The sequence below is a fragment of the Apiospora hydei genome (assembly GCF_038363865.1).
Source record: "Apiospora hydei strain CBS 114990 chromosome Unknown utg000004l_segment0_segment0, whole genome shotgun sequence".
Lineage (NCBI taxonomy): Eukaryota > Fungi > Ascomycota > Sordariomycetes > Amphisphaeriales > Apiosporaceae > Apiospora > Apiospora hydei.
The window spans coordinates 2,947,524-2,963,345 of NW_027117363.1; the positions used below are offsets into that span (position 1 = coordinate 2,947,524).

General features: G+C 53.3%; 8 protein-coding genes across 8 annotated transcripts; 3 read left to right on the forward strand and 5 right to left on the reverse strand.

Moving 5' to 3' along the window:
* Positions 1-34: 34 nt before the first annotated feature.
* Positions 35-496, reverse strand: PG997_003448 (uncharacterized protein; the record flags this gene model as incomplete). The annotated part of the gene is made up of 1 exon (XM_066807763.1): positions 35-496. The coding sequence occupies one exon, from the start codon at positions 494-496 to the stop codon at positions 35-37; it is 462 nt and encodes a 153-aa protein (XP_066671381.1).
* Positions 497-1,214: 718 nt separating this feature from the next.
* PG997_003449 (uncharacterized protein) lies at positions 1,215-1,716 on the reverse strand (the record flags this gene model as incomplete). The annotated part of the gene is made up of 2 exons (XM_066807764.1): positions 1,215-1,376; positions 1,504-1,716. 2 exons carry the CDS (start codon positions 1,714-1,716, stop codon positions 1,215-1,217), a joined length of 375 nt encoding a protein of 124 aa, XP_066671382.1.
* A 1,304-nt stretch (positions 1,717-3,020) lies between these two features.
* PG997_003450 (nuclear protein 96-domain-containing protein) lies at positions 3,021-3,971 on the forward strand (the record flags this gene model as incomplete). The annotated part of the gene is made up of 1 exon (XM_066807765.1): positions 3,021-3,971. One exon carries the CDS (start codon positions 3,021-3,023, stop codon positions 3,969-3,971), a length of 951 nt encoding a protein of 316 aa, XP_066671383.1.
* A 795-nt stretch (positions 3,972-4,766) lies between these two features.
* On the forward strand, positions 4,767-6,464 carry PG997_003451 (DNA primase small subunit; the record flags this gene model as incomplete). Its single annotated transcript, XM_066807766.1, is given in 4 exon segments — positions 4,767-5,005; positions 5,083-5,727; positions 5,794-5,953; positions 5,970-6,464. 4 exon segments carry the CDS (start codon positions 4,767-4,769, stop codon positions 6,462-6,464), a joined length of 1,539 nt encoding a protein of 512 aa, XP_066671384.1.
* Positions 6,465-7,054: 590 nt separating this feature from the next.
* On the reverse strand, positions 7,055-9,041 carry PG997_003452 (uncharacterized protein; the record flags this gene model as incomplete). Its single annotated transcript, XM_066807767.1, has 2 exons — positions 7,055-8,754; positions 8,819-9,041. Coding segments are annotated over 2 exons (1,923 nt in total), but the record flags the coding sequence as incomplete, so codon positions are not given.
* A 631-nt stretch (positions 9,042-9,672) lies between these two features.
* Positions 9,673-10,136, reverse strand: PG997_003453 (uncharacterized protein; the record flags this gene model as incomplete). The annotated part of the gene is made up of 2 exons (XM_066807768.1): positions 9,673-9,778; positions 9,835-10,136. The coding sequence occupies 2 exons, from the start codon at positions 10,134-10,136 to the stop codon at positions 9,673-9,675; spliced, it is 408 nt and encodes a 135-aa protein (XP_066671386.1).
* Positions 10,137-10,775: 639 nt separating this feature from the next.
* Positions 10,776-11,613, reverse strand: PG997_003454 (uncharacterized protein; the record flags this gene model as incomplete). Its single annotated transcript, XM_066807769.1, has 3 exons — positions 10,776-11,138; positions 11,295-11,487; positions 11,546-11,613. 3 exons carry the CDS (start codon positions 11,611-11,613, stop codon positions 10,776-10,778), a joined length of 624 nt encoding a protein of 207 aa, XP_066671387.1.
* Positions 11,614-13,691: 2,078 nt separating this feature from the next.
* On the forward strand, positions 13,692-15,011 carry PG997_003455 (uncharacterized protein; the record flags this gene model as incomplete). The annotated part of the gene is made up of 1 exon (XM_066807770.1): positions 13,692-15,011. The coding sequence occupies one exon, from the start codon at positions 13,692-13,694 to the stop codon at positions 15,009-15,011; it is 1,320 nt and encodes a 439-aa protein (XP_066671388.1).
* Between the last annotated feature and the right edge of the window lie 811 nt (positions 15,012-15,822).

Below are 15,822 nucleotides of genomic sequence, written 5' to 3' on the forward strand. Positions count from 1 at the left end.
TTCCTGCCAGTGACGCGAACCACACCTCAGTGGCTCAAGCGGAACCCCCTGCTTCCATAATCTTCAGGTCCTTGTAGTAAACCCGTGCCACAACATTGATAGGGTCCTCCGATGAGTCCATCCGTATCAGAGTAAAGACCGCCATTCGCGCCCATATCCTCGGCCACCGCCACCGCCGCAGCCTGCTGGTCCGCTGCGTCAAACCCTCAGCTGACGCTTCCCGACCAGGCTCCGCGACGTAAACCCATGAAAAACAGAAGGCGAAATTCATGACTACAGTCCAAATCATGACCGGCGTGGCCACGCAGGTCCACAGCAGGCCGTACGCGTCGTAGCAAAACAGAGCCAGCGGCATTGGGACCACCAGTCTCGAGGTGCTGGGCGCCGTAATCAATTTGACATTCAGCAACAGATCGTTCCAATAGTGGCTCGGCGCCCGCAGGCAGTTCCAGAGCCCGAACAAGGTGAGGGCGAAGACGGGTATTTTGCAGCACATGATGCCAATCCGTTTCTCTAGATCTGCCACCGCCCTGCGATGTGTGGCGTGTAGCACGAGAGAGCCGACCACGACAGGCGGAGGCCGAATCGTTATATATGGTTTTGATAGCAGTCTCCATTCCTCCTATACGCTGATAACGATGGTGGTAATGGTGATATGACAGCCGTAATAGACCAGACAGAGAAAGTCGCATAACATAGTCTCCATCCCCATCCAGAGATGAGAGTTAGGCTTTCTAAGTAAGGAAAGATTCTGAGCCCATGCCAAGAGGCCTATGAAGAGAAAGAAGCGTGGATAGTAGCAGCAGGAGAACACAAATTCTAACAAGCGGCAGGAATTGGTGTACGGATTAGAGACGGAAGGCTTCGTCGAATCGGGGTACCGAGACCCATCTTCCGCCGACCCAAGCCCTCCATCTTTCTTCTCGGATTGGCGGTCTTCCATGGTAGACGGCTGCTGGTGTGGCCTGTCTCTGGCATAGAACGTGGCGATGAAGAATAATCAGAAGAATTGAGAATGTGAGAGTGGGATTGGATTTATAGCATGTTTGTGGTTACCCCCACGACACGAATTTGTTGTTGGAACCGATGTAGGAAGTGGCGGAGCAAAAACCAGGGGTAGTACGTGCTGCGCCGTGAGCGAGTGGTATGTATGTCTGCTTGGCGCCGAACGACACGCGAAGTCGCCCCGATCAGTGACCAGCATCAAAGGAATCTTAATCGGTCTCCTCCTTGAGACGCTTCCAGATGGTAGAGATGGCCTCCTGCAGTTTGGCCTCATCGGTCGTCTGGAGCGACTGAGAAGAGAGCTCGATGGTCTTGTCTCTCGACTTCAAGCCCTGGACGATGCGGAGATCCATCTTGGGAACCTTCAGAGCCTGGGTATTGTAAGTCAATTTGTACCCAAAACAAGGTATGTCACATATAGCGCATTGAGTAAGAATGAGAGAATCAGAAACGAAGGTTTTAGGTGCTACAGCTTCAAACAAGAATTGGTCAACTTACATCGCTCAAGACTTGCACGACGGCTTTGTTGGACTCGCCGTTGCGTGGGGCCGCCGCGACGCACAATTCCACGGCATCGTCCGACACGGCCAGGACGCCCTCGCGCACTTTGTCGGCTCCAGGCTTGACGTGGCACCGAATGTGCAGCGACGAAGGGGCATTTCGTTTGCCCTTGATGAGAGAGATGGCAGGAATAGGCGTGCGTGCTGCCATTGTTGGTGATGCTGTAGAAAAAGGGTATGAGATGGGGGTGGTCTGAGAAAGTTGAGGTCGTCCGCCTGCAGGGACCAACAGCCATAATTCTACGGCGCTTCGGTGTTAGTTGTGGGTAACCGCTGCAGATGGACCCGAAATGCCATTGACAAAGACGCAGCTCTACAAACTACCAACACTCGTATAATACTACTTAGATGGAATAATCAGACACATGAACGCTTGAATAGGCAACATATAAGGATACCAACTCGACGTTGTGACCATTATCACGCCAATTAAAAATCCAAAGCTGCTTGGGTGGTCAGTCTGGTGTCTTGTTGATGACCCAACAGGATTAAACTCCATCCACAATATCATCACCAACTTGTACGGTATCCCCTAGAAGGCGAAAACGATGCTTCCACCATATTATGACGCATCATATAGATGAGAGTCTATGTCATGTTATTGGTGTAACGTTTATCCTACTAAATCTAACACTTGACTGGACAAATTGTGGATTGTTTACGGACAGCATTACACCAAAGGCAGCGTTTCTATCATCAAGGGGATGCACTCAATTCCACCACCACCACTGTCCATATGACTTTTGGGGGGATACATTAACTGACTATGTGAAGTTCTCATGGTACTATTAGTTTGTGGGCCTTATATGATAACCATAATCTGATGCCGGAGGTTTCAACGGCAAATGACCAAATGATGAACTCGCGAAATGGCATTTACACACAATCCCTCTGTGCAACTAAAAGCAGAGGAACTTAAGATATAGGGATCTCAAAAGGTAATCAGGAAGTGACGATTGTGTAAGTCCCGGGCATCTGGTCTCCATGAAACGAAGCGGCTGGCTAGAAATCATTCCAAAGTACATGTACCTGGGGTTATTGGTGTACATGCAGATAGAGTAGGAGGACCCGCGATGAACTCTTTTCCCCCAGGTACACTTGTTCCTTCCATGTTGGTTCAAATTTTTCAGGCACCAGTTTTTGACAACACGAGTTACTGAGGCACAAGGCAGCACCACTACCCAATATTCGGCCACAGCAAAGCAAGGCCTGTTTATGCGTAAAACCTCGACCTACAAGCCGCACGAGGCCGGTACTGCCCTCTCAACGAACAAGTCTCTTGTGTAAAGCTTCACTTCTATCCGCAGGACATCACCACGGCTGTTCTTCACCTCTCACGATTCTCTCGTCAACATGGCCAGCCAACCCTCCGGACCCATTCGAGGTGTTGTGGACATGTCTGCTGGGTCGTAAGTCCAAGTTCCTCTGCCAAAACAAATCACTCCTAGCCATCTCATGCTCACATCTCGTAACAGCAACGACAGGTCATCGTTGAGCATCTACGTTGGTCCAGAGCACCGTCAGTTCATCCTTCTCAGCCATTTTCTCGACGAGAAATCCATCGACTTCGACCTGCTACTCCAGAGATGCGGGTCTTCCCAGAACGACTTTTCGGATGCCGCTCTTCAAGAGTTCCGGTTGGAGGCAGTCGACCCTGAAGCGTTCAGTCTCTTCGTGCAATGGCTGTACGGTATCGAGCTTCCTCGAGCCCAGCGACCTTGGCCACACACCAAACTTTCACTGGATGATGGTAACCTGAATGAAGTACCATTGCCTGCTCAACTTCAGAGCTCTGGTGCTCTCCAACCTTTGGTAATGAAAGTAAACTTCAATGGTTTTGAGCAGGATAGCTTCAACAACATTGTATTCCGTGATCCATACCGCAAGTTCTCGGCCGAGGAGATTCGCCTTGCAGACATGCTCAGATCCTCGATTACAGCGACCAGCACGAGCCCCACGATGGACACAAAATGCCCTTCTGAGAGTCTTGAACAGCAAAGCATCAAAACCGAGACAGGAGAGCCTAAGGAAGCTCTTCTCACAACGGCAACTGAAGAGAATCACGAGTACATTCAAGTCGTTCTCTTGAAACTCATGCTACTCGCAGAGATGGCAGGATGGAAACAATGCCACAAGGATGCATACCGCAACTACCGCCTCGGTGAGAAGGAGATCGAACGGGAATCTATTAATCTCAAGCATATCGAGATGGCGTATTCCACAATCGAGGGTGCTCCTCATAAGCCTGACTGCTCACTGACGCTAAAACTCATTGCAAAGTATGCATACTTGAAGGGCACCAAGAACGGCCTCCTTACAGTCTACCTGGAGCTGTTTAACAAATTCCCGCGATTCTTGAAGGACATCCGGTCGATAGAGCAGGCCTCGCACCCGTCTCCGGCCTGAGCAGGGTTCAATGAGATGATGAGAATTGTTGGGCTTACACGGAAAAGGATATGTTGCGCAGAGCAGGACCAATTGATTGTATTCGAGTGTCGTGTCGAGCCTGGTTGCGACACTTTGCTGGAACGAACGTTCGGACATAGGGAAATGGTTCACGTTGCTTAAACGATCAGAAGATCGGGTATTAATACATAATGTTTCCATGATGACCCTTTGGCATAGCTAGGTACATCGACTAATCGTGTTTCTCGTTACATGTGATACGATCCATTCGTTTAGCATAAGCAATAGATTCAGGGAGGTAGGGTATTAACAAGACACTGGACTAACCAAAACGGCCATCCTCTTCTGATAGTCGTCGAGGTGTAATGAGAGCTATTTAATCGAATTATTATGCTGGCTTCTCGTTTATTCGGGTGTTTATCCGAGTGCTTGTACAGTAGCTATTCCATTTGACCATTATGCGAGCGTTGGCAGTCTGTATTGTTTGTTGTTGGTGTCGATGTTCTTTGTGTCAACCACACAGCACTGGTGAGAATGTGGGGGTCGTCCAGTGGAAGGACAAAGTATAGGCGGTACGTACCTCTAAAATGCCCATTTACGCGTGACGCGTCTCTGTCGCTCCAGGCCGCGTCTCATTTTCTTGAATACCACACCCCACCATGAAGCAATAGATCCATGCACGATATATGTTGATACGATCCCACACTCTCCCGAGATTGACGACAGCCACTTTCATATAACCCCACGCCGTACTACCAGTGACCAAAGATACCCCAACATCAATCCCAAGACACAATGGCCGACGAATCCATACAGAATGGCGACAGCCAGGCCTCCAACGACGACATCACCATGGCCGAGCCCGAGCCCTTGCCTAGCGCATCAAATGGTGCCGCCGACGTCGAGGTGAAGAAGGAGGTGAAGCTGGAAGACCTGTTTGCCGACGTAGACTCAGACGACGAGGAGTTCCCCAGCTCCCGGCCACAAGAAACCCAACCCTCCAGTTCGCCCACCGCGGCGCCGGGCTCTCCATTGTGCGCACCTCCCGCCGCAGCCCCGAGTAACGATATAGCGATCGATGGCTAACCCTTTGACTTTGAAACAACAACAGAGAAACGGGCATCTCCCTAAAAGCCTCCGACCCCGAAATCCTCCGCTCCTTCTACCAGCGCCTCTTCCCCTGGCGGCACCTGTTCCAATGGCTGAACCACAGCCCGACGCCGACCAACGACTTCGCGCACCGCGAGTTCGCCCTGACGCTGCAGAACGACGTGTGGCGGCGCTACATGTCGTACCCGACGTCGGACCTGATGCGCAAGGAGATGCTCAACCTGCTGCCCTCGCGTATCGAGATCGGCCCCGTCTACACGACGAACCCGCGCGACCGCAAGACGGTGCGCAACGCGAGCGCCTTCAAGCCGATCGCCAAGGAGCTCTGCTTCGATATCGACCTGACGGACTACGACGAGATCCGCACCTGCTGCGACAAGGCCAACATCTGCCAGAAGTGCTGGCGCTTCATGGTCATGGCCGTCCGCGTCGTCGACGCCGCCCTGCGCGAGGACTTCGGCTTCAAGCACATCATGTGGGTCTACTCGGGCCGCCGCGGCATCCACGCCTGGGTCTGCGACAAGAAGGTGCGGACCATGGACGACCAGAAGCGCCGGGCGGTGGCGAACTACCTCGAGGTGATTAAGGGCGGCTCCCAGGGCGGCAAGAAGGTGAATCTGAGGAGGCCGCTACACCCTCACATCAGGTAAGACGACAAACCCATCACTTCATGCTAGTTGTTCACCACGGAACTAACCCATACGCACACCAGCCGCTCCCTAGACATCCTAGCCCCCTACTTCCAAACCGACGTCCTCGCAATCCAAGACCCCTGGCACTCCCCCGACCGCGCCGCCCACCTCCTAACCCTGCTTCCGGACCGCCCCCTGACGACGGCCCTGCAGAACAAATGGGATGCCTCGCCGGGGGCGGTCCTCGGCCGCCAAGTGGGCCGACATCGACGCCGTGGCCAAGTCGGGCGCCTCCAAGTCGCTCGACGCGCGCCAGCTGCTCGAGGCCAAGCAGGACGTCGTCCTCGAGTACACGTACCCGCGTCTCGACATCGAGGTCTCCAAGAAGCTCAACCATCTGCTCAAGAGCCCCTTCGTCATCCACCCGGGCACGGGGCGCGTCTGCGTCCCCATCGACCCCCGCCGCCTCGACGACTTCGACCCCCTCGCCGTGCCCACGGTTCAGGAGCTGCTGGCCGAGATCGACCAGTGGAAAGACGTGGATGGGGATCAGGCCGTTGTTAAGGAGGAGGGGGATGCGGAGATTAAGAAGGAAGATGGCGTCAAGAGGTCGAATATCCAGGATTGGGAAAAGACGAGCTTGAAGCCCTATGTAGAGTACTTCCGGAGTTTTGTCCTGACACTTATGAAGGACGAACGCGATGCTAGAGTCAAGAGAGAACGAGAAGAGGCCGATGGCATGGACTTCTAGACAGAAGCGGCGGAACGAATCACGAAACGATGTACTTAATGGCACACAAAATCAAAACTACAAAGTCGCATGAAGCCAGCTGATGGCCCCAATGCTGTCGAAAAGTGAAGGGGGTTACGCAACTGACAGCCGCTATCAAAGAATAGTATTGGGAATCAACGTTACACTCAAGTGGTTGACGTGGTTTGTGATAATTATTCCTGTGCCATTCTTTGCCATGACCTAGACTAATTGAACCACTTATACACTCATACAGCCATACGCTGTGAGCAAATCGACTGCCTGTGCCCTAGGTTTGCAGTCATCCATGACTTTTTCTTCCTGCCAAAATAACGCCTCGCGTACATGCGCGTCAGATGCGCAATGGGTATGTCGTTCAATCTATCGTACACACAGTCCATATTTGCCACTGGTTCGCCACTGCCTTCAGCTATTATTCATATCCGACTGGAACGATGACCAAATGCAAGTAGGAATACCCGAAAGCGGAAATGTAGACAGCATCGCTAGCAGAGTAATACTTCATCAAAGTGCAAGTGCTGCTCGCTGAATTCGCTTAAAGCCGGACCGAGGTCTCAAGCAACTCCAAATCAATAAAGATTCTGCAGGTCGGGGCCTCCAAAGCCACCGGGCCCAGCTCCCGTAGGTCGGCCCTGTGAAGGACCAGCAGATTGCCAGCTTGGTTGTTGGTACCCCATGCTTTGTGGACCAGCGGGCGGTTGAACCTGAAAGCCGGTTCCGGATTGACCACCCTGCGGCAAGGTGGGAAACTGGTCATCATAAGACACAGCCGGACCTTGGCCATATCCCCCGCCGGTCGAGAAATCACGGCCTCCAAGGTCATCCAGTGATTTGTAGCCATGGCCTCCCCCTCTGCCTCCGCGACCACCACGGTGACCACCGCCTCGAGGACCGCCGCGATGTCCACGATTAGGCGTGCCGCTTCTAGCGCCGCCTCGATATCCTCCTCCGCGGCCTCGGCCCCCGTATCCTCCCGGATGGAAGTTGCGGTCTCCATGCGAGTTGGCATGTGGGCCACTATGCTGTCCATCTGTATCGCTGTGTTTTCGCTTATTAGAAGATCTGTTAAATGAGTTCTCGTAATCATGTTCATTCGAGTCTTCCGGCTCAATCCGCAGTAGAACCTTTTCGCCCACCGTCGTCTCAAACTCAAAGGCCTTATCTTGAGAGACAGGCTGCCAGTTCTGGATCTTGCCAGCATCCATGGGACGCGCGCCCTTGCGCAGAGCAAGAACAACCAGTGGGCTGGGGTTATCGGTGTGGTATTTGGCCGTTGCCGGCACAGGTGCGACCGAGGCTGCCCATATACTGTTCTCAAAGCATGCCGTGCCGGTTACCTTCCACTTCATCTTAGTGCCCATGCCACCCACCTTCTCCATGACGCTCTCCGGGCACGGGCGAGGACAAATCATGATGTTGTTGGCATGGAATTTGAGCTCCGAGTGCGAGAGCTTGGGCAGGTGTACGAGCTTGAGCAACCGCTTGGTGTCTGCTTTGCCAATCATATAACTAGTAAAAAAGACAGTCTTCTTAACCATCAGGCGCTCGTGTCGCTTGCCTCCAGGTGGCCGAGGGCCTGGCTGGTCAAGCATTGCATTGTGGGTGTTTATCAGATGCTGGATCTCGGCAACCTCGACAACGGGATCCAGATTGGTAGAGATGTCGGCAACCTGGATGACTTCCGCGTCGATGGGACCGCGCGTCTTCTGGCCGTTGTGTCCTTCTTGCCGCCGGTTGAAATCGGCCATGAATTCGCGGAAGCCCTGGACGTGCTTCACCCGGTCTTCGTAGATGCGGATCTCCTCGGCGTTCTTGTAGGTCTCCATGAGCGACTCGAGGAAGACCTGCTTGAACTTCATGGTGCTGGAGAACCGCTCGTTATTCGGTCCAATGGCGGGCTTCAAGCCGGCCATGTCGAACTCCAGTCCCTTGCTGGCGAGGATGCGCTTCATCAGCTCGGAGAAGCCACGTTCGGATCTTCCGGTCAACATGACGCTCAAGGCATCATCCTGCTTCATGCTGAGGTGCACCAGCTCGACAATCTTCTCGTTCCACCAGCCCTTCCATCCTCGCTTTTCTTCGTGTTCGACGCCTTCGCCCGTAGCCGCCAGGATGCGCGAGTCGTGCCACCAGCCGCCATTGATGAAGATGTCGGGAGAGCCCAAGGCACCAGTAGTGCGGCCATTCCAGAGCTTCTGGTTGGGTAGTGGGGTCTTGAACAAGGTGTTGTCGAAGTCGTAGACATGGATGGCCTTGATCTGCTCAACGGCTAGACGTGAAGACAAACGATCTGGTTAGCAAATGCGCGGCCATGGTACTGGCAGTCGACTTACGAGGCAACTTCTTATCCAGAATGGACCATCTGCTCAGAGCCGTGACAGTATGGGTGTTGGTGGCAGGGCCATTCTGGGTCCCGTTGGGGTGTCTTGACGCCATCATCAGGCGTTGCAAAAGATCGCGCGCAAACGAAAGTCGGTAGCTGCACACATGCATCCAACTACATTGACATGGTGGAAGTCCCGGGATGTAAGGGTAATGCGTACGGGGTTGCGACTGTCTGTTGGTTGATGATCGCGTAGTTCCCCGTGGTAGGTTAGTCGGTATGTTGCAATGCTCTGAAGACGAGTCGCGATTCTGGACCCTTTACTTTTTGGCAGGCATTAAGCTTAGGTTAGGACGATCGGGAAGTTGCAGCGCAGCATCATCATTAATGGTCCGAGCTCCTTCCACTGGAAATTCCACGGTGGGCCGGCCCCTCACCTTCCAGGCCTTCTGTCCAGGCACTTCTTGCCAAGGTATCGTTAGTATTTCACAGAAGCACCTAGTCCTACGTTTCACTCGCTATGTTAAACACCTTGGGAGATACACAAAGACTCGAATGATACATGTCAAGCTGTCTTGGGTAAATATGGTTTATGGAATGCATTCACCATCCGGAGATGGTTCTATTAACTTCGGCTTGTAATGGGCAACTCTTCTGGTGCACTACTGAGGTACAGCCAGTGAGCACTGGCTGTACCTGATTGTTTCCTCAAGTTGACATTGGATAACGGGCATGAGACAATTGGTAATAAATTTGTATAAGTCTTTGTTCTGAGAGAACCCCGTCAACACCTAAGTAAGGTAAGACGTAAAATTACATGCTCGAGATCGTGTACACCTAAGCAGCCCTACCCGTCTCTCTACCTTAATACCCCGCCAACAGGCACAACACGCTCGTCGCGAACCACGAGAACATGAGCTTCTCCAGCACCTGCACCAGGTCCTCCGTCTGCTTCTGCGCGTCGTTGTAGCTGCCCATCTTGGGCAGCGGCACGCGCTGCCGCCGCCCCAGTAGTCCTGGACGTACTGGCGCGCGAGGAAGAGGCAGCCCGTCATGAAGGGCGAGGCGAGCGTGCGCACCAGGAAGCCGTACGAGTGGCCGCGGAACGCCAGCAGCACCGACGCCACGAGCGACATCAGGAGCGTGATGGCGCCCGCCGCTTGGGTGGCCCGCGTCTTCTTCAGCTGCCGCTCGGCCTCGTTCGAGTACTTGGCCAGCTTCTGCGTCGTGTCTTCGTACTTTTGCAGGTTCTGGATGGCCTGGATGGATTGCTGGCCGCCGTAGACAGCCAGGGCGGCTTGCGCAATGTGCACGACTTGCACGAGCATGATGATGGCTGTGGTAGTGGTGGTTGTGGTGGTGGTGGTGGTGGTGGTGGTGGGGACTGGCGAATTTGTTGCGAGGGTTATTGAATACCTTAGTTGTTACGTTTGGGATATCTGATACTGCAAGTTGAGTGCAAGAGGTAGTAAAGACTATTATAATACTGAATGCAAGGTGCAGTCGCTTTCTCTATATTTGACTTATTGCAGGCGATGACGTAGTTCCAGCTCAGTCCCTTGCCAAGGATGCCTATTAGCCGCTCTTGCGATTCGATGCGATCGTGACGCACATTGCAATACAGCTAAACCTAGAACGAACTACATCAGAAACCGTTTCAACGCCTCATCTTGTAGCGCCATGTAAGTCTCCCTTGTATCTGTATGACGATGAAGTGAATGCCTTGAGCCCTTTCTAGGCCGTTTCGTAAGTCTACTCCGCGTCCGCATGTCAAAGCTCCTCCAGGCTACTTGATTATCAAGTGTGTGCAATCGAATTGTGGCTTGCATAGACACGAATACGCAACCTAACTCTATTTCCCTGAAACCTATCCAAGGATGAATAGGACCCTTTTGCCCGACCATTGAAAGGGGTAGACTAGCAACACACGATATGTTCTCAGACGGCTAGCGAACCATCTGCAGACATCACTCGTCATAGTTGACACTTCTCAGGGGCCAGTTCCCCATCTGGATCAGCGCCTCGCCCAGACTTCCCTCGCCGCCCCAGTACTCTCGCACGAAAGCGACCATGAGGTCCTGTCCGTTGAGCAAGACGCCACTGGTCCAGACCTTGCCGTCGCGAACCCAGCGCTTCTCGGCCCATTTCGTCTCCGGCGCCATCCCCCGCAGCATCGGGAGCATCGTCCGCGGCGCCGTGCACGTGAGGCCCTTCAGGATGCCGGCCTGGAGCGGCACCATCATGCCGCCGCAGATGGTCAGGAAGGCGGCGCAGTCTTCGTAGCTCTTGCGAACAAAGGCCAGCTCAGCCTCGTTAGGCTTATAGTCTTGCTGGAGGACGGCCCCCCATCAGGACAATGTCCAAAGGTGGGCAAGTCTCGAAGGAGTCCTTTTGATCGGTTTAACCATGGTCAGCCCAATAACTTTCAGCCTGGCTCTACCTGTAGACTAAGGTCCAGGTGCAAGATTTTCAGGTGAAATGCATACCGTAGGAACGATGGACATGCCGCTGGTCAAGCGGCTAGTGCCTTGACCAGTCTCGGACACCCAGTGGAATTCGATATCGATAGCCTTGTATTTGACGCCGTCTGGGAGGAACTCGGGCGAGACGTTGTCCATAAGGCTCTTGGTCATGCCATTGAGCAGGTCGATAGGGGCGACATCCAGGACCTCGGTCATGCTAATGGACAATGTGTAAGTCTCGATCAAGGTGTACTCATGACTAGAGCGGTACCAACCCATTCATCAACAAGACGCCGACCTCGATGCGGCGGTTGGGGTTGGAGAGATCGATTGAGGAAGGCATCGTGTAAGAGTAGTTGCTGCAGTAAGACGAGGGAAAATATGTGAGATATGACAAAATGTAGTGAGTTTAAAATCGACAACCAGTGTTTGAAAGCAGAGACCAGTGCTGATAAGATCGCTTTCACTTGCATTTAAGTCCACACAGCCCGTATTTATATTTCATTACAGCCTGTAGACTTAAGATGTCAGTTTTGCACGTGTCGGCGTGGTAGACCGTAGAACTCCGAACGCCACCGGAGTTATGCAAGCAATGTCTCACCTAAAGTCCCCGTATCGCCGTATTGCGACGGAACTATTCGAGCCCTGAATGATGAAAAACTGGTCCGAAAGCTTCCAAGACATTACACGCCGTATTTGAATCGTCACTGGCTACTCCGGAAGCGCATTCTGAAGCGGACTTATGCCGAGTGGTTGCACACGCCGCCCAAGATTGCAGCTTCATTGGACGGACGCCAAAATCGAAACAATCTTGACGAGGATTCCCAATAGGACAACAGGTTCATGATCTTTGTATGAAAAGAGAGGGAACAACACCCCATTAAGGTGATGCCATAGGTACTTGTTATACGGTATTGCATACCAGGGGAAATATGAAAATGAAATGGAAAAAAGGAGAAACGGATATGCAAGCTAGGACAAGGTCCTATCCAAGTGCCTTTATTTGAATAAACATTTAGTCCTTGTTTGAACAAACCCCTTTTCCGGTGATATATGCCGGTGCGGTGGGTGGCCTTTGTTCCTAGCCCTGGGAGACACATGTGTCTAGTGTTTTTCTCGGTTTCGGTTTTTGATCCCGCTATGCCATTTATCTTTGCAATCAATAGAAAAGGGGTGAACGATTGCTAGAACTTCTGTCTATATCTTTTCATCAACTCTCAAGGGTATCCAAATTGCATAGGTTTTACGGAAAGATATAAATCCATGGAACCAACTCACCATATTGCAAACCGGCCAACGCCAACTCGAACAAGGTATTATATGACAGGAGACGCCATCAGTGAACTTTCAGACTCAGCATGGTGTTGCCACCACTGCCACGATATGTAGGTGCTATCTATACTGCCCACGTATGAGTTAGTATCTAACAGTTTCTACCCAGGGACAATGCTTGTGTGACGGCACGATCAAATGCGACTGTGCCTAGGGCATTCACTCTTATAACTCTGATATTTGTGCTCTGGATCCTGTTAGGAAACCCGGCACAACTCTCATCGAGTTGATTTGTCGCCGTTTGCCTGGTCCTATTAGAGTTTGTTGACCCTGGTTTGTGTCGCTCAACAGCACAACGGTGAAGCTACTGAAATGTCTCGAACCCTGGAATCGAAGGATTAATCATCCCTGGCGTAAACCATGTCATTCCTAGGGTGATTCTACACTGCCAATGGATATTTCTACTACTCTTTTGTAAGTTTGGCACTCTAGAGAAGTATGCAATGTTGAGGTTAACATGTCTGCCTGCCCACATGGTTCCTCCCCCTTAACCTTTAACATGCCCGCATTGGCATAGCGAATCCCATATAAACATTGCTGTTTGTCATCCCCTGAGACATTAGGAGTGGTTCGCAGACGGCGTTCTTGCCACCCTCTTGCGGCTCCCGTTGCGTACAAAAGTCCGAGACCATCCGTGTGTAAGACATCAACGCCGCCGCGGCTCTTGCCCGGAGACCCGGATTTCGCTGCTTCTCCAAGATCCAAATCCAATGAGGGCAGATGTTTGAGGTTTACCTACAACCCTCGATCCATCGAGAAAGCCTCTCGATTCGCTCCTACGCTGGATAGACTTAATTGCGGCATACTTTGTCGTTGATCATGTTGATCGGAGAGATAACACCAACTGTAGGGGGTGCATCAGATCCAACCAGAACAAGGCCAGACGATGATACCATGGTCAACTAGATATTTAAGCTCGCATTAGCCCATCCTCGTCGACTGGGGCTTTGCTCATCACTTCATCACACCATCTTACCATCTAATCACTTCTGTCTTCGGGACATTTCACAGTATCCTGGATTTCCTGTTCTGGACGTGCTTCCCGCATACCACCGGTACACCTTCTTTTACATTCTTCAACCCATCAAAATGGTGTGCCAGAAGACCCTCGTCTTGGCGCTCTTCGGCGGCGTGGCCGCGGCCCGAGTCCAGTACCATGCCCGAGATTTCGGCGCAGGAGGTGGCCACGTCGGCGTGATCGGAGGCGGCTATGGCAGAAAGGTCCAGAGCGGAGGACCCCAGGGAGGCTGGAGTAACGGCTATGGCAGCAACCGCGGCTCGCACCGTGGCCGCCCTTCTCACGGTGACTCCATGGCAACCACCACGTCGAGTGAAGATTACACCACGATTGAATGCACTGCTGAGTCCACCTCTACTACCTCGGCCTATCGACACGGCAAAGGCAACGGTCGCGGACATCGCTACGGTCAAGGTCAAGGTTATGGCCATTCTGCTTACTCCGAGGCGGCTCCTACCTCCACCACCGCGTCCTCATATTCGGCGGCTCCTTCCTCTGCCTCCTACTCCGCCTCCTACTCCGCCTCCAGCTGGGGTAACGGCCATGGTGGTCACGGCTATGGCCACGGCCACGGTCACGGAGGCCCTACTTACTCCCAGTCCGCGATGGGCACCACCACCGCCACGTCCACATGGACCCTGACAAGCACCACCACCGCCACGTCTTCCCCATGGACCGACACCTATGCCACCTCTGCCTGCACCGAGGAAGGCCCAGGCTACGGTGGTCACGGCAACTGGGGCTACGGCCACGGCCACCCCACCTACGCCGCGTCCGGGACCACCAGCGCCGCTTTTTCGTCTGCCTACTCCACCGCGTCCCCCACGACCGTTACCTACACAGCCAGCGCTACCCCGAGCTACTCCACGGTCGAGAACACCGTCACCTACACAGCCAGCGCTGCCCCGAGCTACTCCACGGTCGAGACCACCGTCACCTATTCCGCCGAGGCGCCCACCTACTCAGAGGGAGGTGCCGCGCCCACCTACAGCGAGGTAGCGACGACGGCCACGTACGGCGGTGGCGAAGAGGGCGGTGCCGCGCCTACCTACGGCGGCGGCGAAGAGGGCGGCGCGCCCAGTGCGACTGAAACCTACTCGGCTACCGCCACGGCTACTTACGGCGGCGGCGAGGAGGGTGGTGCTGCGCCCACCGGCACGGCGACGTACGGAGGAGGCGAGTCTTCCACGGGATACGGCACTGCCTCGGGATACAACACCGCTTCGGGATACAACACCGCTTCGGGATACAGCACCGCCGGCGGCTATGCCACTTCCACCGCCACGGGATACGGTAGCGCCACCACCGGCTACGGTACCTCGACCGGATCCGGGCCGAGCGATCAGCCTATCGAACCTCTCTTCACCACGATGGCGAGAGTCGTTCGCTAAGCCCAACGACGTTCACGAAGACGAAAATGCGGCGGGGGATAGGGGTGCGGGAGCGGACGGTGGCTTCGTAACAAAGCTGGGCAGGAAGGCATGGATGGTAGTTGGGCGGAGGGAGGAACATGGCACACGACGGAATTGTGGGTAGGAAGTGTAATACATTTGTCTTGATAGGTGATATTCAGTTCTTTCGGGGTCGACTTTAATCCACATCTTTTTCTCTGGGTCGTATCTGAGTAAGCTGGCAATCGGGGTCACGCGCCGCAAAGACCTTGAAAGCAATGTGCCGCAGCCACTCACATTTTATTAGATCATGCGAAGTGACCCTGACGTTGACCGCAACTAGGCAGCTCAGAAATGCGCGTCGTCGAATTAGGCTAACATGGCGGCGTCGCTCTCGCTGCCGATGTAACTCACGAGATAATAACTCATTGGGTAAAAAGGTTGCTGACGTTATATGAATGGATGCCTGGTTGCACTGGTTGGTGGCTGAGCCATGTCTTCTCGGCATAACCCCTGAGCAGATGCATGCAAGAGATGCTCCGTAGTCCGAGCCGACACAGGTTCATCCCCTTACATGTACTGCATAGGGAATCTTTAGTATCCAGATGTTAGCTATATACATTGACCATTATGAGTATCGGGGCGTCCGTCAAGCCGTGGGCCCGATGAGCCTTTCTTATAAGATGAACAGAAGGCTTGCGTCTGGGCGCTGTCGATGCTTGACTTCTGATTATTCGGAATCTATAGACAACTCACGACTCCCAAAGCATTGAAGAGCTTCGTAAATTCACCCAAGTGAACGATACACCGT